This window comes from Arvicanthis niloticus, chromosome 7, assembly GCF_011762505.2.
Source record: "Arvicanthis niloticus isolate mArvNil1 chromosome 7, mArvNil1.pat.X, whole genome shotgun sequence".
NCBI classification, from domain to species: Eukaryota; Metazoa; Chordata; class Mammalia; order Rodentia; family Muridae; genus Arvicanthis; species Arvicanthis niloticus.
Window position 1 is genome coordinate 12,613,485 of NC_047664.1, and position 22,305 is coordinate 12,635,789.

Genomic DNA, 22,305 nt, shown 5'->3' on the forward strand with positions numbered 1-22,305 from the left:
AAGCCTAGAGACCTGAGGTTAATTCCTGGGACCCATGGTAGGAGGAGGAAACGCACTTCACCATGTTGTTCTCTGACTTTGATGTGCGCACACGCACACACACCACAAATAAATAAATAAAATGAAAACAAGTCTACAGACTTTCATCAGAAGAATTTCTAAAAACAATTGCAGTTGAAATTATGAAAGAATCTATGAGATATTAGTGAATGGCTCTGTTGGGACTTGAGGACCAGGATGAAATGTCCTAATAACAAGTAAGAATACAAAGACGTGCCTACTTCGTGCTTCATTAAAACCTTCTCCACCAAACACCAAATGTCCAATTTTGGCACACTCTTACTTCATTCAGTAAAAACAAACTTCAAAACAGCAAACAGCAAAAGGAATTTGTTTCTTTTTAAAATCAGGCATTTAAAAAGTACTTACATCTGAACCCATACTTCTGGTGGCACTCTGTAGAACAGGTTTAGTCACGGAAAGTTTTCCATTCACTGGGCTGTTCACCACAGGGGCTGGCACCACATTCACCACATGGTTAGGTAGCTGTGTGGCTCCTCCAGTGACAGCAAGAACTGGCTGAGCAGACGGCAGAACTCCAGGGGTCTGAAGTTGAACCACAGTAGGCTGAGAGAGCAAAACAGTCTGACCTGGGTTAGAAAAATTTAAAGGAGTCAACAAGCACAGAACTGTAATGGAGCAGCCGAATAGCCAGCTCTGTTTCCCAGAGAGACAGAGAACTTCACACCAACAGATAAGACACCACAGAGACAACACATTCAGGGGGACTCTGATGTTGTATTTTTAATGGGACCAATTAAGTTCATCCTCTTTGAGCTATCACCAACAATCTATTTTCAAGGCAGTTATGGTGATACAAGTCCAAGTAGCTGAGAGGCTGAAGCAGGGGAACCACTCAAGCCCAGAAACCTGAGAACAGTTTGGACAACACAGCAAGACCCAATTGAAAAGAGTGAAAAAACAAAACAAACAAACAAATATCAGGAGAGATGGCTCAGTGGTTAAGAATGCTTGCTGGTCTTCAAAAGAGACCGAATTTGATTTCCAGTACCCACATTGAGCAGCTCACAATTGCATATAACTCCAACTCCGGGAGTGTGGGCACCATCCACACCTCAAGTAAGTATGTGTGCATGGGAACGCGCACACACACACACACACACTGTAAACAGTTTTTACAACCAGGCCCAACAATGCAGGTTGTAATTGTAGCCACTAAGGAGGCTGAAGTAGGAGAATCAGAAGTTCATTCAGACTCTCATCTCACAAAGTACATAAGAAGAGAACCAAGGATGTAGCTCAGTGCAGAAGGTTTGCCTAGAAATGCACAGGGCAGCAGAGGGCTTGCCTAGGATGCAGCTCAGGGCAGGGGGCTTGCCTAGGATGCAGCTCAGGGCAGGGGGCTTGCCTGAGATGCACAGGGTTGAATCCTCAGTACTGGAGAGTGAAGGGGGGCAAAAATACTCACTAGAAACATGAACAAACCAGGCAGTTCATTTTTATCTTTTTCAATATAACAAGACATAACCAATCTGTTGTTATATCTCCATTCTTCAGTAACTAGCCTCTGGATTTTATTAGTACTATAGGAATTTTTCTTATTTTAAACAAATCCTTTAAATTAAGATTTACAAATATATACATATACAAATATGTAGAAAGAGTCGAGTGACTACAAACGCCAAAAAATATAAGACTTGAGTTGAGAGGCACAGTAACAGCCTTTCTGATCCCCACCTAACACGGCTTCCCAGCCTTTGCAGCTGCCATTACCTTCCACTTGCAATTCACTGAGGAGAACTCATATCAATACCCTCAGGAGAGCACAACTCATAACCCTGAGCTATTAAAACTGTACCTGCCTGTTTCCTTTCCTTTGGCAATTTTATAAAGTATTAAAAGCTTTGCCTAATATCCGTAGTCGTTTGGCTTTATCTAGCTGAATAAAAGTACTAGTATAACCAGAAACTAAACTTCTATAAAAATGTATAATTTTTCTTCAAGGAAAATCAGGCATTTGCATTTAGACAGTTTAAGATGACTTATAAAGCTCAGTTTCATATTTCAAAGGATCAGGAAAAACTGAAAATCAAAATAACATTTTCAGAACACCTGTTTGTTAAGAACATCTGTCTTGGCTAAAAAAAAAAAAAAAAAAAAAATCAAATTCATAAAATAAAATTCTTTGTTTCCGTGACCTCAAAAAGCAGACAGAAGCCGGGCTGTGGTGGCGCACGCTTTTAATCCCAGCACTTGGGAGGCAGAGGCAGGCGGATTTCTGAGTTCAAGGCCAGCCTGGTCTACAGAGTGAGTACCAGGACAGCCAGGGCTACACAGAGAAAAACCAAAAAAAAAAAAAAAACAGACAGAAATAGAGCTCCAATGTTCCTGATTCCCACTCAGTTATTAGTGCTTACAAGTAGTACATTTGTTAGAAAATGTAAAATTAGTTTCTTAAATTTGAAAGAAACATAATATTGCCAAATATGTTTAATCCTCTTGTTTTCCCCTACACTGACCTTCTGTCATAAAAAATGGAGAAATAGGTTAAAGGCAGTTATAGAAACGTATGTTTAGGTCAGATACACAAATAAAAGTATATATATATATATATTTCTAATATATAAACAAATACTGTGTTTTTAACAATACTGAATAAAACACTAAGTTAAGCTGGCATTAAAAAGATATACTCACTCCAATGTAAAATTGAAGCCAAGGATTCCTAACTCTGAATATCCTTACTTCTTAGAGCACTGAAGTCTGAACCCAGGGTCTTGCATATGCTAGGAAGGCCTTCTACCACTAAACCCTGGGTGGTGGTGAGGGGGTGGTTGAGACAGGATCTCACTATGTAGCTCAAAGCTGGCATGGAACCTACTATGGACCCCAGGCTAGCCTCAACTCACAATCTTCCGGCTTCAGCTTCTTAAGTGTTGGGATTACAGGTACATCACCATCCTCAAAAGTACTCTTAACAGCAAAAATGCTTTTTGCTCAGCCACACAAGAGAATCAGAGTTGTCTGTCAGTTTCTATGAACTGAGAAAATACATAATGAAAAAAGGTTATTAAGAATTTAGCTATAGTTTTAAATGAATTTATATTGGACAGAAAATAGTATATGGCTATAAATCCAAGCTCTTGGGAGACTGAGATAGAATTTTTGAGTTCAAGGCTAGCCTTGGGTTATGTATTAAGATAGTACCTCAAAACCCCAAGACAATCAAAAAACAATATGAATTTGTAGTTTATTAACCAAAAATATAGCCACAGTTTTTTAAAATAACTATACAAAGATAAGTAAAACTAATAATTTGATCTGCAGTAAGAGCTTGCAACAAACAGAGCTTTGAAGGATGGCTTGCAAGGTGCCATAAGGCCACTGCTCTCCGTCACATCCCCATCACCGACCACATACAGTCCAGGGTCCACGGTCTACAGAACCACTGGCATAACCAACCCTTGGAGAATAGAACAACATTCTCAGAAACAATGTTCCATACAATCTAAGTTTGACATTATGATTTTAAAATAAAACAAAAATCTCCTTCTCTAAGCATTGTTCAAAATTTTGAGTCTATTCCAAGGTTAACGAATGAGATAATAAACACATAAAATTACTTTAAAAAAAAAAAAATCAAACCTGCAGCCCCAACTACAGAGTTAAAGCATTGGTAAACAACACTTGTGAATATTTGTACTGATCCTTTAAATTAATTTTAAAAAAGTAATCCAAAACTGTGCCTGATGGTACAGGTCTATAATCCCAGTTACTAAGAAGGCTGGGGAAAACAGATCACAAGTTCAAGGCCAGCTAGGGTCACAAAGTGAATTCAGGGCTAGCCTAAGCAACATAATGAGACTCTGTCTCAAAATCAAAAGTTAAAAGAAGGCTGGGAGTTTGGTGGTAGAGCACTTGCCAAGTATGACCAAGGCCTTAGGTTTAAATCCTAGAAAGGAAAAAGAAAGAAAGAAAAAAGGGAGGAAGAGAGGGAAATAAATGAAAAGAAAAAAGAAAAGAGGAAGAATCCAAATGTTATGGTCCTCTGTCTCACCACCGCTCTCTCCCAGCCTGGGGAGATAGAGAATTACCAAGGCAGCCTGTACACCAACGATGGCTCACGTCCTACCAAACCACTGCTCCCTCCTTTATTCCAGGCCATCTTTAAACTTTTACACCCTAACGTTCCCCACTGTCTTCACTTTATTTAAGCCAAGGACCCTCTAAATACTTTAGGCAAGTTCAACTTCAAGAGAGAATGGCGGGGCTGGAGAGATGGCTCAGCGGTTAAGAGCTCTTCTTAGGGGTCCTGAGTTCAATTCCCACCAACCACATGGTGGCTCACAACCATCTGTAATGGGATCCAATGCTATTCTCAAGACCTCTTCTTGGGTGTCTGAAGACAGCTACAGTGTACTTGCCATATATATAAAATAAATAAAATCGAGAGAGAGAGAGAATATGGCAGGAGCCAATGAATTTTGATTACAATATATTCAAAACCAGAAGACTCTCATAGTTACTCGCTAAGTGCTGACCTGACCACAGATAAAATGCAAAGGACTGTTTGGAGCCTTCAGTAGTTAGCAGCAGAACATAGTGACTACTGTTCCTGATATGGAAACACATAAAACAGAACACACCAAAGGGTTGTTTATCCGTTGTGGCATGCTCAAAATCCTCTCTAACTTTCTATGTAAATTCCCTCAATGAAAGACAGCTGAATTCAAAACTAAAGGCTTCTATGTATGACCACTAATTTTGATGGTTAGATTTTTCTGTTTAACGTTCTTCAAAAATTTCAAACTATATATCAAACATTATGGCATACGTACTTTCTCTAAAATAGCATAGTTGTGTCAATGTGATCAAGTATTTCTTTGCATCAGTCTTTCTCACCTATAAAATGAAAATATTGATACCTGCCCCAGGAGACACATGACTATTAAATAAGATAAGGCATTTAAGCACTTAGAAGGATGGTGCATGACAACAGTCTGGCATGTGTTCATTATCAGCATGTTTTCTGCTTAACAGTAGCTTCCATATATTGTTAACTCATTAGTTCTCATAATTGTTATGTAACTATTTATACAAATTTAAATCTCAAATTAGAAGGTAAAGTTCTGAGAATAGAACTGATTACTTCATCATTTTTTAGAAGAGATGTTATCATTAATTACCAAGATTTGGTTAGCCAGATCACTTGGCTTCACTCTGGCGTCCCTTCTATTACATGTTACTCTCTAAGTATCCCCTAATTTCAGTAATTTGTAATGTCATCGAAGAAGTCTGACAGAAACACAGAAGTCACGCAAGAGACTTTCCTCTCTATCCTTCATGATGCCCCCACCAACACAGCCATCAATTACCAACCCTTACAATGCCAGACTTAGTAACAGCTCTACTTCCAATTTTAGGTCTACATTTTCACAAAATCTAGGCTTTAACCATCTTTTAACTGCACTACGTATAACAGTCTTACAGGCCACAGAAGACTTACAACTCAGGTAAGCAGAATTCAAGGGATAATGCCAGGTGAGTTAGACCAGCACAGAAGTTAGTAGAAAATAATGACACTGTACTGTAAAGTCAGAAAACTTAACTGGAAGCAAATTTCGAAGCACTTTAACCCCACACGAGAGAATCTGAACTTAAACTTGTAGGAATTACATCTGTTCCATTTTTCCTTTCTGTCCATGTGGTAAATGCATATATAAGTTTTCACATGTATGCACATGTGTATGGAGGCCAGAGGTTGCTGTTGGGTACTTCTTCAGTGGCTCTCCACCTTATTTTTTGAGATAGTCTCTCATTGAAATTGGAAATTATCAATTAGGTAGACAGGATGGTCAGGGATTTTCCTACTTCCAGAGAGGCACTAGAGCACCCAGCTTTCTATGTGAATGCTGGGAATCTGAACTCAGGTCCTCATGCTTACATGGCAAGCATTTTACTGACTGAGCTATCTCCCCAGCACTTTCTTCCTCTCATTCCAAGTTCAAAATTTAAAAGTATAAAAATGCATATTAATCTTCAGATTATAATAGTTATACCAAAGATTATATTATAACAACAAACAATTTTATTGGCACATGTTCATCAAAAATAAAAATATAGCTTTCAGATCATATTAAATTATTGAAATTCAAAATGTATGACTTTAATCTCTGGAACTGATAAGCTGCTCAGAAAAGAACAATCTGTGTTTTGTTATAGATCTCGGACTGGCAGTAGTGGCGCACGCCTTTTATCCCAACACTCTGGAGGCAGAGGCAGGCAGATCTCTGAGTTCAAGGCCAGTCGGATCTACAGATCGAGTTCCAGGACAGTCAGGATACACAGAAAAGCCCTGTCTTGAAAAACAAAAAAATAAAAAAGCAAAACCAAAAATGATCACCTATCCCTCGAACATAGCCAAGAGCTTACAGCAAACTCTTGAGGGTACTCCCTCATTTACACACTGCCATGGTAACAGAATACTCTGGCTGCATGTGCTTTAATAGCTGTGGAAACTACAGTGAGGTTCTTCATGAACTTCAATTCTTGGCCTTTGGAAAGACACAAATCATTTTGAGGTCTTGGAAATGTTTTAGGTACTAGTCCTAAAACTCCATTTATGAATATACACTAAATCTTGTACCTTATTTCAAAGAGTGCATGAACCCTTAACATCCACTTGCAAATCACAAGGACACTTATTCCACAGTCTTGCTATTTTTCCTATTTAAAAAAACAAATAGGAATGTTGTTCCTGAATGAGGCAAGCATTTCAAATTGTTTGTCTATTAGTTTTGTTCTTTTATCAGGAACAGGTTTTTACCAATACATCCACTCTTTTGTTTAGTTCTTTTTATCAGTGTTCTATTGCCCATGGTGGAGATCAAGTTTATGAAGCCTTCCCCATTGAAACCATGCTCCAGAGAAATAAGCTAGCCAATCTTAAAAGCAAATATGACTATAAACGCAAATGTGACATTGATGTTTATTTACACATGCCCTTAAACTCCTAGAGTTAATTAGTGCCAATAAATTCAATTCTGAGAAATGAATACTGCATAGATTTTCTCTTAGCCATGTGTACACAGATTAATATAAGTACAGAGATGACTAAGTTGCCTAAGAGATGTCACATATCTCAAGATTATCAAGTCCTCAACCTGAATTTCTTTCACTAGTTTATGAACTCTTGACATCCATTTGACTTTCTTGTAGAATCGTAAGTGCATGAGGCCATCTTGTGGATAAAATATAGAAAAACACCAATTCTGAGCTAAGTTGGCAAGTCAGGTCTTCTGAAACTTAGTTCAATGCCCTGCTTATCAAACTACACAGTCTCCTCAGAAATTAAGAGCCAGATTTATTGTTCAGCACAACCCCGATTTGAAATGGTCCTTATTATTTTAAATCCTAAACACCCCTAAAAAATACAAAACAAAACAAAAAGGTCACAGCCAGAATAATCTCAGAATAAAATAGCAATACAAATGTCTTCCAAAATGTCTTCCTCATTCTAAGTGGTTTCGTATCAAAAGCTTCAGCCAGGTGGGGCATACACCCTCAGTGCCAGTGCTCAGGAGGCAGAAGCAAGCATCTCTGTTGGTTTGAAGCCAGTCTGGTCTACTTATAGAGTTCCAGGCCAGTTAAGGAAACATGAGTCTGCCTCAAAAAGGCAAGAGAAAAAGAAATGAAGAAAAAGAAGAAGAAGGAAGAGGAGGAGGAAGAAGAGGAAGAGAAGGATGAGGAAGAAGAGTAGGAGGAAGAAGAGGAAGAAGAAGAACAACAACAATAACAACAGCACCTTGAATACAGATATTATCACAATAAAAGCTGTAAGAAAAAAGAAGCAACAGTTATGATCTGCAGTTCTGTCTCTGCAAGGCCAGAAACCACATTAGTCGTCTCTGCAAAAACCTTAGAACCAAGGACATTTCCTGATGTGATGGCACATGCTCAAAATTTTTAACACAAATTAAAATAAAGTGTTTAATCTAAACCTTATTTCTTTCCAATAAGCACAGAGCATCATAGTCTCGTGGGTACCTTTGGTGGGTGCAGGCTGTATGCTGATAATCGATTGCTGCTTTGCCAGCGGCATAAGGGCGGGTAGTGTCTGAATGATGATGGTTTTTGCTGGAGCACTGGCATTTGTTTGAGTCTTGGGTGCTGCTGGAAGTAATAAAGGCTTGGCCTGAACTGAAGGTTTTGAACTCATCTGAATTTTTTTCTTCGGAGTCAATCCATGTTCTGAAGTAAAAAAACAAAACTTGAAATCAATCTGAGGAGAAAGTTAAGAAAAGACATGTCACATACTCTCCTCTATGTATGAAGTCCCCTGACTTCTGAGTAGCAACCAGCAATGAGCATACGGAAGTGCAGCTATTCTGTAAGGAGGTGAGAGGCATCACCTCACACACTGTCCTTAATGGGACCTCTGTAACCTCTCCTGAAGACAATGGAATCCAAGTCTATTTTAATTATTTTCCACCTATGACAACAAAGACCATCACAAAAGATTTTCCCCCTTGTCCTCTTCACAATTATCATTCAGAACAACAACAACAAATAACACGTAATTAGGGGCTTTGAGAATATTGGTTGTTTCTCAAGTGGACCTGGATTCTGGAACAGCTCACAACTGTCTGCAATTCCAGTTCCCAGGGATTTGAAGCCCTCTTTTGGCCTCTGGTGGCAGGAGGCACACACTTGGTTCACATACACAAATGCCGATAAAACACCTGTACACATAATCAAATCAAATCAAATCAAATCAAATCAAATCAAATCAAATCAAATGATAGACTAATTTAAAAACACAGCCAGTTTAATAAACATAAGCTTAATCCAAGAGTTGCCTTTTAAATATGGAACCTAAGTTGTCTAAAATAGAAATAATAGAAGTTGGGAGACCGACAGATACCCGTTTTGTTTCCAGGACCAGTGACAGGCTTCTCTTCCTTCAGTGGCTCTACTGAGGAGGGGCTATTACAGCTGTCGCCGTATAAGGAGAGGGGAGACTGAGAACTAGACAACAAATCCAACTCCTCCTGCAGCAAAACACAAACAACTAATGAGCACGGGTATAATCTCTGAGCAACAAATCACTTTAAAAAGAGAACAAGATTTTACATAAACAGAAAAGTGCCACAGACAGCTTAATGTGAAGAAAAGACAGGGTATAAGTGACTATTGGTAAATCAACACTCACGGACCTCAGAGGAAAGACATTCAAAAGGCAGCATCTGTGTGTTGTACTCACATAATAATAAGCATAAATCGTTCATCTGTTCCCACTTCTTCCCACGCACTCTGACCTTACCTGGTCTGTAGTCACACACACTCTTCACCACAAGGCTAGAGCTGTCACTAATAACCTTACCTGGTCTGTAGTCACACACACTCTTCACCATAAGGCTAGAGCTGTCACTAATAACCTTTCCCATTTCTTTTATTCATCCTTAAAAGGATCTCAAAAGTAAAATAATTCTAGTAATTCTTTTTTATCAACACTGTCTTTTTCCATAATATTTAAAGGAGATTAATCTTAAAATAAACATTTTATTTAATGGATGGATAGATAATATAAAGATGTATTAAGATGACACTGACATTTAACAATTATCTCTTAACGTTCAGTGAATCTGTCATATTTGTTAGGGTAACATAGGAAAAACTAAGATTCCCTTCTAATAACACATAGTAAAGGAGGCTCAAAAGGTATAGAGAATCTACACGTTAAAGATAAACTATATGGTTAATATAAGAAAATGCAGGGAAATATCTTTGTGGCCTACAAACACAGCAGAACTTCTTAAAATTTCAAAATTGGGACCTGGAACTAGCTAAGCAGATAAGAATACTTGTTCTTCATCCACACAGTGACACACAACCATCTAAACTCTGGTTCTGGGGTATCTGACACTCTCTTCTAACCTCCAGTGTCACCAGGCATACACAGGTGCACATACATGCATACAGGCAAAACACTGATACATACAAAATAAAATTTTAAAATCTAAAAGAAAACTTAAAAAACAACATCAACAAACAAAATACTTCAAAATGAAGCCAAGAAGGAAAGAGGGTATATGTGGGGGGATATATGAGTAATTGAAAATTAAGAAGTTTTACTTAACGAAGACTACAAAGTTGATAGTTAACAAGAAAATGAGGTTAGCAACCCCCTTACCCAGCAAGAGTTTGAGACTTGAGAGCCAGGGTAAATACTGCCCTCTCACACTTCTAACCTCAGGCTGGGAAGTGCAGACAGGGATCCCTGGGGCTCAGGTCAGCCACCTGCTTAGTTAGGTCAAGAAGACTGAAAGCTGTCTCACCTCAGTGAGGTACTCCTAAGAAACCAGCCTCCTTCTACAACACACATGCAAAAGCCACATAACACAGTTTAGTATCTTAATCATTCAACTGATTCTTGTAAATAACACAAAGACAGACAGTAAATCCATACACAACTGTCAAAAGACAAGATTAAACTATTTACAGATCACAAATACATAATGAAATTAGAGACAGTCTGTAAACCAATAATCAAAGGAATGAAAGGTAAACAACAACAAAAAGATTTACTATCTGGGGAAAAAAAAAAAAAAAAAAAAAAAAAAAAAACAAAAACAGAACACTGGTTAAAATCAGCCTTAGCAGAAAAGTTCCCAGGCTCTTCAAACATGGCTGACAGGCCTGCAGAGTGCCTATAGCAACTCTGGGAAAGCTAAGGAAACACTGACAAACTGAGTATCTGTAGCCTGTCACTTTTTCCACACATGGACATACATCCCAAAGGGATTCTAGCACAGGTCCATAAGAGAATATTATTTTTAAAAAAACATATTCTTCATAGTATGGGTAAAATACAGTGAATGCTTTTTGAAATGTGCAGCTAGATACAACAGATTTGATATATACAGAGCAATATGAATTCATCTTTAAAAGTAAATGGAAGCCAGGCATGTGGAATACACCTATAACCTCACCACTCAAGTAGCTGAAGCAAAGGTTCATGAGTTCAAGGTTAGCCTGAATTGCAAAGCAAGACTGTCTCAAGACTCAAAATATAAATCAATAACAATAAACCAATGTTTAATAATAATTCCATCTGTATAAATTTAAAATGTATACTTGTAAGTGAAATCAGTGAGGGGACAAATAAACTTTTAATAGATGATATTGGAATAAATCTTTCGATAATAATTTAGAGAAACATAAAATTGAGCCTGTGTCTCAAATCACATACTAAGGAAATTTCAAATGGATCTGAGATCTATCTTTACCTTGTGAAAAATTTGTGTTAACACTCATATAGAAAATATTCCTTCCAGAATAAGTTAACCATCAGGCACTAGATGGGGCTGCAAGACCACCATCCATGCCTGCGGGCATTGTCAGGCACCATAAGGGTTGGGAACACATTCACAAGGGGAACCATGGATCTAAGAAGTCACGGCAAGGGTTGGGCAATGGCTCAGGAGACAGCCTTAATGTAAGATGGCTGAGCCCAACAGAAACATAGTAAAAGATCACAGGAGCCATAAAAAGAGACTCCTAGTGGCTAAATACAAAACAACTCAAGAATCAGAGTGATGGAGCAGCAAATAAAGGCACTGAGTTCAAACCCCAGAACCCACGTGGTAGAAAGAGTCTGACTTCCACACACTCACTGAAAGCCATCCATGAATAACCATACATCATGCACACAAAATAAAAAAGTAAATGTTTTTTTAACATGGTTTAAAAGTACCTTCTTCACAAACTACTGGCAACTAGCAAAGAGAGAAAGAGCAGCTTCATAGCTGAGAGTCTAGTAGATGCTGTCAGCTGACTGAGGTGATCACCAGTAACAGGGCAGACAAGCTGAAATTGTCATCAAACTGAAGTTTTATCATCAAAAATAAATGACAAGGTAGATAGACTGTGGGTGGCCTGCCCCTGTAACCTCAGCTCTTGGGAGGTGAAAACAGGAGAATCAGAAGTTGAAGGTCATTTTCCATTTCATACCAACTTTAAACCAGTTTGAACTAGGTGAGGTCCTATCTCAAAAGGCAAAAACAGATCTGGCAGTGGTGAGACATTCCTTTAATCCTAAGACTTGGGAGGCAGAGGCAGTGTATATCTGAGTTGGAAGTCAACCTGGTAAACAGAGTGAATTCCAGGACAGCCAAACAGCCAAGGCTATACAAAAAACCCTGTCTCAAAACCCAAAACAAACAAACAAAAGATAGCCACAATCCTGAGAAAACATCTGGCAGTCCAAATGATAAGGTAAAAAAACAAACAAAATAGCTAAAACAAAGCACAAAGTCAAGAAGGAAGACTTGTTCCAGAATACGTTAATTTTCTTTAAAATGAAAGCAGAAAGACAACCATATACAATATAACCTGATGCTTTTGCTGATCTAAATCTTAATGGGAGCTACAATCTAAACAGGGATGTGTAGTGAAAGTTTTGGTTTCTTTTAAAACCCAGTTAGGCTATGTGAACATGTTTTTGTTTTAATCCCAGGTGTGGCCTGCTTCAGATTATCCACAGCAGCAGACTGTTTGCCTCGTGCTCCAGCAGGGGCATGATTTGTGCCCACTGCAGAGAGTTTAATTCTGGGAACTCCTGAGAGAGAAAAAACTGTCAGAGCTCAGAGAAGGTTGAGGGAGCTCTGAGGAAGAGGCCTGGCTGTTTGGCGGTTTGTCCTGATAGTTCCTGCTGTTGCTGCTTGTGGAGGGCTCCGGGCTCCTTAGCAGGAATCTGACTTTGGGCCAGGACAAAGAAATAGACTTCAGAATCTGATAATGGGCCAGGGCAGGGAAGCAGGTTCAGATATCTTGGTCATCCTGATAAGTCCTTAGAAACAGGACTTTGTTTTTTGTCTTACTTGTTCCTCAACCTAGAACTGACATGTAATTAAAATGGTATAAAAGCAGACTGGGAGAAAATAAACTGGCCTTAGCCTCAGAACTGGCTGGGGTCATGCTACAATGTTATCTAACTGTCTTTTTTCTTTTTAATTCTTGCTCCTGCCCTGAAGAACCTGTTGACTGACTGAGGTGGCTTGGTCAGGTGCTGATGTCAGTTGAGAGAAAAGAGACCAAAAGAAGTTGGAGATATCCTGACTAGATGAAGATTAGACTTGCTCCTAGGCAGCAGGAAGTAGTTTAAAGAGACCTACGCCCCATTTCCCCTCTAACCTTCTTTCTCTTCTACCTAGTGTTGGGGGATTGGAAGAAATAAGGGTTGGAATAGAGGTAAAGGTATATAAAAAAACAAACAAAATAGCTAAAACAAATAGGCCTACAGGGCTGCGTATAAAATTATTGTTCTATATCAATATTTAGTTCCTGGCTTTGATGGTTGTATTGTTGTTTAAAAAATACTGTTGTTCACAGGAGGTAGACATTATAGAATTTGGAGTTCATTGGCCAGCTGACTCTCAAATGGCTCAGACAAAAATGCCCACAATATACTTGGAAATTTAAGATCATTCCAAATAAAAAGGCAATGTAAGCAAAAGAACAAGAATAAAAACATTAGAGAATGTCTTTATGAGTAATAAAAAAAACTTTTGAGTAACAGGAGGAGGAAGAACAGAAGGAAAGGAGGAAGAGAAGTAAAAGGCAGGAAAAAGGATGAGGACACAGAGGAGGAGCAGCAACAACAATAGCAGTACTAGTAGGGTCAATAATGATAATAAAGTAACAATAAATACATGTACGCTTTATATAAATATAAAAATAAAAAATAGTAACCAGGCTGGGTATGCTGGTTATTATTTTAATCTGGACACCTAGAAAGCAGAGACAGAAGAATCTCTAAAAGTTCAAGGCCAACCTGTTCTCCATAATGAGAGAGCTACACAGTGAAACCTTGCGTCAAAAACAAACAAACAAACAAACAAACAAACAAAAGAAAAAAGAAAGAAAACAACCCAGGCCAGACATAGTGGCACATTCCTGCACTGAAACCCAGCCTGGGCAACACGGTAAGACTCTACCTTTAAAAGAACCCTGTAATCCTAGCACTTGGGCTGCTGAGGCAGCAAGACCATAAGCTCGAAGCCACCTTTGACTGCTGTGCTGTTTTATATTGGTTACTAACTTGATGGGATCTAGAATCACCTTGAACACCGAGTGGGGGGGAATGTGAGGGTGAGGAGGTAGGAATTGGGGGGGGGATTAGGTGGGGGCACAGCCTCATAGAAGCATGAGGAGGGGCAATGGGATAGGAGGTTTCTGGGTGGTGGGGGGAAGTGGGGTAAGGGGATAAAATCTGAAATATAAATATAATACCTAATTTAAAAAAAAAAAAAAAACAGATCTCTAGGCAGAGCTTGAGAGAGCTTCTATATTAGACTCAAGTGGGAAGACCCACACTAAATGTGGGCAGCCCTGCTCCATGGGCTGAGATCCCAGGCTTCAGAAACAGAGAAAGCAAGCAGAGCAGGGATGTTCGTCTGTCTGTTTTCTGACCATGGACACGATGTGACCAGCAGCCTCTCTCTCCTGCAGCCAAGCCTTCCCGTCCATGACAGACTGTGAGCCAAAATAAACCTTTACTCCTTAGGTTGCTTTGGTCAGGGGTTTTGTCACAGCAGCAAGACAAGTACTTATATAGTTAGATGCTGATTCATTAAAAAACCAAACCAAACCAGAAAAACCTACAACTGTAAAAACAGAGACCTCACTTGCAGTGCTGCAAAGTGCCTAGCACAGGCTGCAAGATGAGACGAGTGCACTGGTCTCAAAAGAAACTCACAGGGCCCAAGCTAAATGGTGTGTGAGGATGGGAAGGACAACAAAAACAAGACTGACATGACTAGAAAGTATTTGTAAGTAATGGGCAGATCATGGAGGACCCAGCACCCAAAGAATCTGAACTCCACACTTGGAGCACCAGGAAGTTATTAAATGGTTTTAAGGCAAAGGACATGGTACCTTTTGTAATTTTAAAAGAGTTGTCTTTAAAGATGACTATACTAAGAAAGGTTTGGAGACTTGGTAGGCAGACAACCAGTTAAGATCCTAACAGCTTTTATCCTAAGGTCAGGTGCTGATGGCCTAGCAAAAGCAAAAAAAAAATTATTCTTAGAATTTTAGTGAAAAGAGGGCTGGAGAGGTGATGGCTCAGCGGGGAAAGATGCCTATTGTGCAGTCCCAAAAACTCAGCTGATCTGCAACACGGCAGCAGGAAAGAACCAACAACTCCTGAAGGTTGTCATCTACCTAAACACACACACACACACACACACACACAAAGTGAACAGAATTACCAAAATTTAGAAGTTTGCTAAATATAGAACCTGACAGAATAAAGATGTCTCAATGTACAAAAGTTACAATATATGAAATATTAATTTGATTTTTCTTCTTGTACTTTACCTTTCCCATTACTTAAACAGGTACTCTATTTTCTTGACCTCAAAGCTTTTGTTGTGAGGGAGAGAAATGCATTCCAAAGCTATCAGACTTTTGTAAAGATCTTAGCTCATTCAAAAGATAATGGTGGGAGTTCCTGAACTCCTGAACTCTATTACTCAGGAATTAATAAATCTAACATTCTTCCAAGTCTTTAAAGAATGTATGTTCTAAGGATAAGGAAAGAGAGGTGCAGGAAGAAAAGGAAGCCAGCAAGCAAAGATTGCTAGGCAGTACAGAAGCAAGAACAAAGGAGAGGGAGTGGAACCCATGAGGCTAACAGATTTCTCACTCCCAAAAGGCCCTGCCAAGTCTCATTGTCCTCAGAAGAATAAGGTGACTCAAAACATTAATGTCAACTGCCTTCCCCACCCCACTCCCATTTTCCAGATAGCATTATAGCCTGACTCATCACAAAAGACTGTCCACTTACAGGAACATGCTGAGTTGAAGAACAAGAGTCTGTGGACCGAGGAGATGAGATGGAGCAACTGGAGGAAGCCGGAGAAAGAGGCTGGGGCTCTGCCTTAATGTCTGTCATGGAAAGACATGGAGAACGGTTTACACAGCAATCCATACAAACTTAGAATAAGATGAATAAAAAGGTACAATTTTTGAAAATTCAATTAGTAGTGGGGGCAAGGTTACAAAAATGTATCATTTCAATGAAAAACTGAAGATCAGAAAACAGGGTACACTTCTACTCCTGTAGGAAGTTGTATCTACACCAATTCTCTGGAGAGAAAGAAGAAACTAGTTGCACTGGCTTTCTTAGCTAAGAAACAAGAGCAGGTGGAACATTGTACTCTATCTATAAACTGTTCAGTACTATGTCATATACAAAAAGCCAATCACCCAGAATCAGAAAGGAAACATAAATAAACAGCACTCTCCCATCTAAAGCCTATCTATCTATTCCCCTTCACTATATGAACTCATCCATCTAATCAATTCCTGCTTCCACCTCACAATATAAAAACACAAGGTCAACGTTCACTCTAGATTTTTGGCTTTTTTATTTATTTTTGGTTTTTTGGTTGATTGCTGTTACTATCATTTGTTGTTTTTTTGAGGAGCTGAATATAAAACTCCAGGCTTTGTGCATGCTGGGTAAACACTTTACCACTGAGCTACACCCCCAACCCAGTATTCTATTACTACCCTGTAACTAAATCTTTGCTGAAACAACCATTTTATTAACTTCCCAAAGTCTATGGATCAGGAATTTGGACTGGAGAACACTCATGTAACTCACATTCTATGAGGGATTGAGCAAAATAAGAACATAAAATGAAGGAGAATAGGAAGGGCAGAGATAAAAAGGATTTACTGGGAAAACTTGCTGGTTCTATGTCCACTTTCCCTCCACTCCTTTAATCTATGACACGAATGATCTCTACGCCCGCTTCCTTTTAGGTGGTGTATGCAGGGACGAAGAAGGAAGCAGACTAGAAGATAGGAGAAGACCTTTTCCCCTCAGTCTCTCCTGTCAGCTCTCCTGTCCATGACAGCCTGCTCCAGGCTCTTTGAACACACTCAAGCCCAACCTCATCAAGCTCCCTTAAGAATACCAGCACTGCTAGCTGCCAGCCTCGCCAAAGAGCATGAGCTCTGGGGTCAGGAAGAGGCTCTGCTGCAAAGAAATAACTTGGGAAGGGACAAAGGGGACCAGAGAACTGAGACAGCTGTGACGAGCACTTGTTCTTACAGAGGACCTGAGTTTGATTACCAGCACCCACACGGCAGCTCACGATGGTCCATAACTCCAGCTCTAGGGTGTATCAGACTTCTGGCTACTTTGTGGGTTTTCTTTTCTTCCACCCTTTACCCCTCTTTTTCCACCCTTCCAACCCCCTAACACTAGATAGAGAAAAAAGGACAGAGGGAAAGGGGACCCTATCATTAAACTACTTTCTGCTGATGAGGGGTGTTGAGTTCTTTGGGGCCAGTTTGATCTTCACTGTCAGGATAACTAATTCTTCTTGTTTTTTTCTTTGCACACAACTACTTACAAACCGCAACTCACACAGCAAGTAACCACCAACCAACAATCCACCCCACCTCTTGGTGCCCTAACATTTATATTCCCTCTGAAGAATCCCCAGAATTCTAAATTTCAGACACTTTCCGAAACTATCTGCAGCTGGCAAATCACTCCCCTGCTAGAGCACAAGGCAAACCATAGTCATCTGCTGTGGGCAATCTGAAGCAGCCCCATATCCTATATCTGGTATTAAAACAAAAACACATTCTTATAATATTTCTGTGTTTCTAAAGAAAACTCTCACTACTCAGGGGCTCTAACAACCTCTTCTGACCTCCGAAAGCACTAGGCACACACATGGTGCACAAACATGTATGTGAGCAAAACATTCATACTCGGATATAAAAAAATCAATCTAAAACTGTTTCTCTAAAAAAAAGCCCTCTAGCCTCTACACACACACACACACACACCACTCATGCACATACCAGAAAAAAAATTAATAGAGATTAAAGGGAATAATAACTTTTATATCTAGTTAAAGAAGATAAGATGTACTGGTAAGAAAAAGCTATAAGTTATAAGAATGTTATTTTCTTCCAAAGAAAATAAAAGTCTAATTTTTCTCCTACATGGCTCATTGGTTTTAAATAACAAAACTGTAGACAAAGCCAGAGTGGCTGAGAAGCTCTATAAAGTTATGGAAAATGAAACTTCTGAATCGATTCTCATGTGCAGTCACATTAGCCAAGGCTAAGAGGGAATTATAGGTTTTATTCACAAAAAGTGAGCATTAGGGCTAGAGAGACGGCCCAGCAGCTAAGAGCTGACTCATCTTCCAGAAGACCAAGGTTCAATCCCAGCACCCACAAAGTGGGTCTCAATCACGTATCTCCAGTACCAGGGCATCACACACCCTCTTCTGGTCTCCTTGTGCACCAGACACACAAGCAGTACACAGACATACATACAGGCAAAACACTTACACACATCAATTTTAAATTTAAAATTTTAAATTGAACATTAAAATCCAAAGTAAACTGTTGTAAACTGTAGTTAAACTCTGTCCAAATAACAAGGATTTTATGGTGTATTGATCTGCCCTGATTAACAGCCTGTGAAAGGTTCATCATTACACCTTAAGTAACCAGCATTAGAAACAAATGATATTTTTATCCAATTTCCTGTTCTATTGTCATTATAAAACTTTGATCACTCAAAAAAACATAGTATTAGCCAAGCTGTGCCCATCCTCAAAAGGATGTACAGAAAATTCAGGGCCCTCACGATGAGGCTCCTAATTGCTGGTAACCCTAGCCTCATCCTTTTCATTTCCTAAGCCCTGCTGGCCAGCATTTTCTGACCCACTTAATTCCGAGTATTAACCACTCAATAGCATGAGTCTAGCTAGAGTGTTTACGGGCAAGCACATCATTACCTGCGCAGAAGTGGCTGCTGGGACTCCATATGTCTGACTCCCAAGGCATCAAATCCAAATCAAAATTAAGATGATCAAAATTATTTTCCTGTAGGTGTCAAATCAGCAAATGATTAAAATTTCACACTGTGAAATAAAACCATCAGGCACCGTTCACCATGGATAACATAATGACTACTACTCAAGCCAACTGCTCCACACTGCAGATCTTAGAGAACCCAGAGATACAGCAATTCTGTTTTCGCCAAAAGATGAGAACTAGAAAAGGAAACAGGCTCCACAACTAAAAAATTTGTGAGGTTTTTTGTTGGTGGTGGTTTTTTTTTTTTTTTTTTTTTTTTAAATGGAAACAGACCATTAAAGATTCACAAAATGAGTCTTTGGTCATAAGAGAGATCCAGATCCAACAAGATAGATTTGTTTTTCCCTTTGCTACTAAGAAAAACAAGTCCAAACAAATAGCTATTTATATCATCTCTCTATAGAAGAGAGAATGCAGACACAGCCAGAAACAACGCAGGAGTCATAAAGACGATGAGAGCTACAGGAGGGAGTTCTTTCTCACCCTACAATTCTGTGATTTTCAAACTTGTAAAATTTTTGTAAGTTCAACAAACAAACAAACAAACCCAAAAACCATGTTTAGGGCCAACAAGACAAGCTCAGCAGGTAAAGGCTTCAAGAATGAGGCAAAGTCAGCACTTGGGAGGCAAAGGCAGGAGGATTTCTGAGTTCAAGGCCAGCCTGGTCTACAGAGGGAGTTCCAGGACAGCCAGGGCTACACAGAGAAACCCTGTCTCGAAAAACAGAAAAAAAAAAAAAAGAGGCAAAGTTCAGAATTCTATAAGCCAGCCACCTATGTAGACTGATAAAAAAAAAAAAAAAAAAAAAAAAAAAAAAAAAAAAAAAATCTAAGCTATTTTGATGGCCCAAAGTATTACAATACTAGCTTTTACCTAGTTCTCTAACCAATCAAAAGTAAAAATAAAGGTCCGACTAATCTTCAGAGCTATTGAGGATGAGGTTGGTAAGTTCCTCCTGACTAGACACATGACTCACACGTGCCTCTTAATCCCACTGTCCCCACAAGCAGCAAAGGATCTGTAAAGATAAGGAAACAGGACTCGGCTAACAGCTCACACCTAGACTTCCAGTTCTCAAAGGCTGAGGTAAGAGGGCCGCTAGCAACTGCAGGCCAGCCAGAGCTATAAAGTAAATTTGAGACCATCCAAGACTACAGTGAAGCCTTGAGTCCAAAACAAATAGGCTGTCAAATGACTTTTCCAAAGTCACTCACCCCTAAGACAAAACATATGCTAAGTAAACAAGGCTTCTCAAACCAAGACCAAGATAATTTTATAGCTCTGTACTTATTGACTACAAAAGAGCTACTAACATTCATGGTTAATAGTGTCACTTAGCTATTAGCCCAAACCTACTATTTGGAAACCCTCATGCATTAATCACAGTAGAGATGAAACATCTAGTTTTCACTATTTCTCCACCATAAGTACTTACATAGGTCTCATGTGCTGCATCAAGCTGCACATCATCAGTGTCTGTGAAGTAGCCAAGTTCAGCAAACAATGTAGACTCTAGAATAAAGAAAGGAAAAGAAATGCTACTGTCACTCAGGAGTCTGAGAGGAACAAGCTCTGCCCCTTGGCAGATCTATTCGTTTCCTTTAGGCACTGCTGCTGCTGGCAAGCTCAAGCAATGTGGCTCCCCATAAGGCATGCAAAAATCTGGGTACAGCTACATCTACCTGGAACCTCAGCAGTGGGGAGGCAGAGAAAGATGGACTTCCTAGAGCTCGCCAGCCCAATCAGTGACCTTCAGCTTCAGTAAGAGGCTCTGTCTTAAAAACAAAACCAGAAAGTGGAAGCTTGGCAAGAAGGCTCAGCAGCCAAAGGCATTTGCTGTACATGCCTGATAACGGAGTTCTGTCCCCAGAACCCATGTGAGGACAGAAGGAGAACCAACACCCCACCCCACCCCACCCCCACGTGGTTGTCCTCTGACCTCTGAACACACACTGTGGCTTGCCCACCCTCACGCCAACACACATACAATAAAATTCAGTTGAAAAAAAAAAAAAAGGTAAAAATGACTGAGGAAGATACCCCGCATTGACCTCTGGCCTCTACATGCACACACATATGTACATACATGCACATACAATACACTAAGTACACACAGACATGTTTATCTAGATAATAAAAGACTCGCCTAAATTTCAGCAATTTGAAGTATATTCTAATTTCTAGTGAAGTTTCCTTATAAACCAAGAAAAATGTGGACCAGAAAGATTCTTCCGTAATCTACATAAAAAAACTTTTTAGAAGGTCAAAGTGCTGACAAGGCCCAATACTTCATACGCTCTGTAAGCTTCCCTTCCCTACCATTTTCAGAACTTTCAAAGTTTCCCGGCTGCAGCTCCTCCTCTGCACTAAACTCCTGCGGTGATTTCCTCCATGCGGACACTCCTCAGCTACACAGCTCACTTGTCTGACTGTGGTGGTTTGAACAAGAATACCAGCTCCCCACGAAAGGCTCATACATCTGAATGTTTAGTCCCCAGTTGGTGAACTGTTTATGAAGAATTAAGAGCTATGGCCTTGTTAGAGGAGGTGAGTCACTGGTGGTGCGCCTTGAGGTTTTAAAAGCCCACACCAGATGCAGTCTCAAGGGCTGCCTGCAGATCAGGATATAAACTCTTAACTACTGCTCCAGCACCCTGCCTGCTGCTATGCTATGCTCCCAGCCACAAAGGTCATGAACTAAATAACTGTCTGAAACTGTAAGTAAACCCCCGGTTAAATGCTTGCTTTCATAAGTTGCCTTGGCCATGGTGTCATAAAACAACAGAACAGTAATGAAGATACTGACCACTGACAGGACTCTTTTACCAACTAAAATAAAGCACAGCAATAGTGTCTAGGTAGTAAGAATGCCAGACTACCCACACAGTTGTCAGAAAAGGCTACTCCAAAAATCATGCAAGATGACTGTGAGGATGTGCCTTAAGTACAGGGTAAAACCCCCAAGTTTTCTGCATTTGCTGTCTCTCATTTCTCCCCATCCTTCTTGAACCTACTTCAGTCAAGCACCTGACTCCATCCACAGCAGTTATTAATGTCACCAGTAACCTCCATACTACTAAGTTCACAGCCTCTCCTGACCAATCACGAGCATCTGACAGTCTGATCCTTTCCTATTAACTAAAACATTTTCTTCACTTAGCAGTCACCTGATTTTCCTCCCACCTCACTGGCTGACCCTGCCTTAATGGTTCCCCATCCCTTTAACGTGAAACTGCCCCTATGCTCAGCATGAATTGTTCTATCAAATGTTTTCTCTTTGAAACTTCACTGAACTCAAGGCTTTAAAACACATCTCTATGTCAGGCATTCCCAAATGTATATCCAGCTGATAATGTCAAGAA

General features: G+C 39.7%; 1 protein-coding gene across 3 annotated transcripts in view; it reads right to left on the reverse strand.

The window, feature by feature from the left end:
• Window positions 1-22,305, reverse strand: part of Atf6 (activating transcription factor 6) — a 166,917-nt gene that overhangs the window by 133,903 nt on the left and 10,709 nt on the right. For 2 of the 3 annotated variants that reach the window (XM_076937940.1, XM_034508907.2), the window contains exons 2-7: window positions 20,379-20,455; window positions 18,861-18,948; window positions 15,872-15,972; window positions 8,945-9,071; window positions 8,068-8,271; window positions 430-650 (exon numbers count right to left, since the gene is read on the reverse strand). In XM_076937940.1, coding sequence (XP_076794055.1) covers window positions 430-650; window positions 8,068-8,271; window positions 8,945-9,071; window positions 15,872-15,972; window positions 18,861-18,948; window positions 20,379-20,455 — 818 coding nt within the window. Of the gene's footprint in view, window positions 1-429; window positions 651-8,067; window positions 8,272-8,944; window positions 9,072-15,871; window positions 15,973-18,860; window positions 18,949-20,378; window positions 20,456-20,625; window positions 20,719-22,305 lie in introns of all 3 variants that reach the window. The other variant, XM_076937942.1, reaches the window with a different exon arrangement.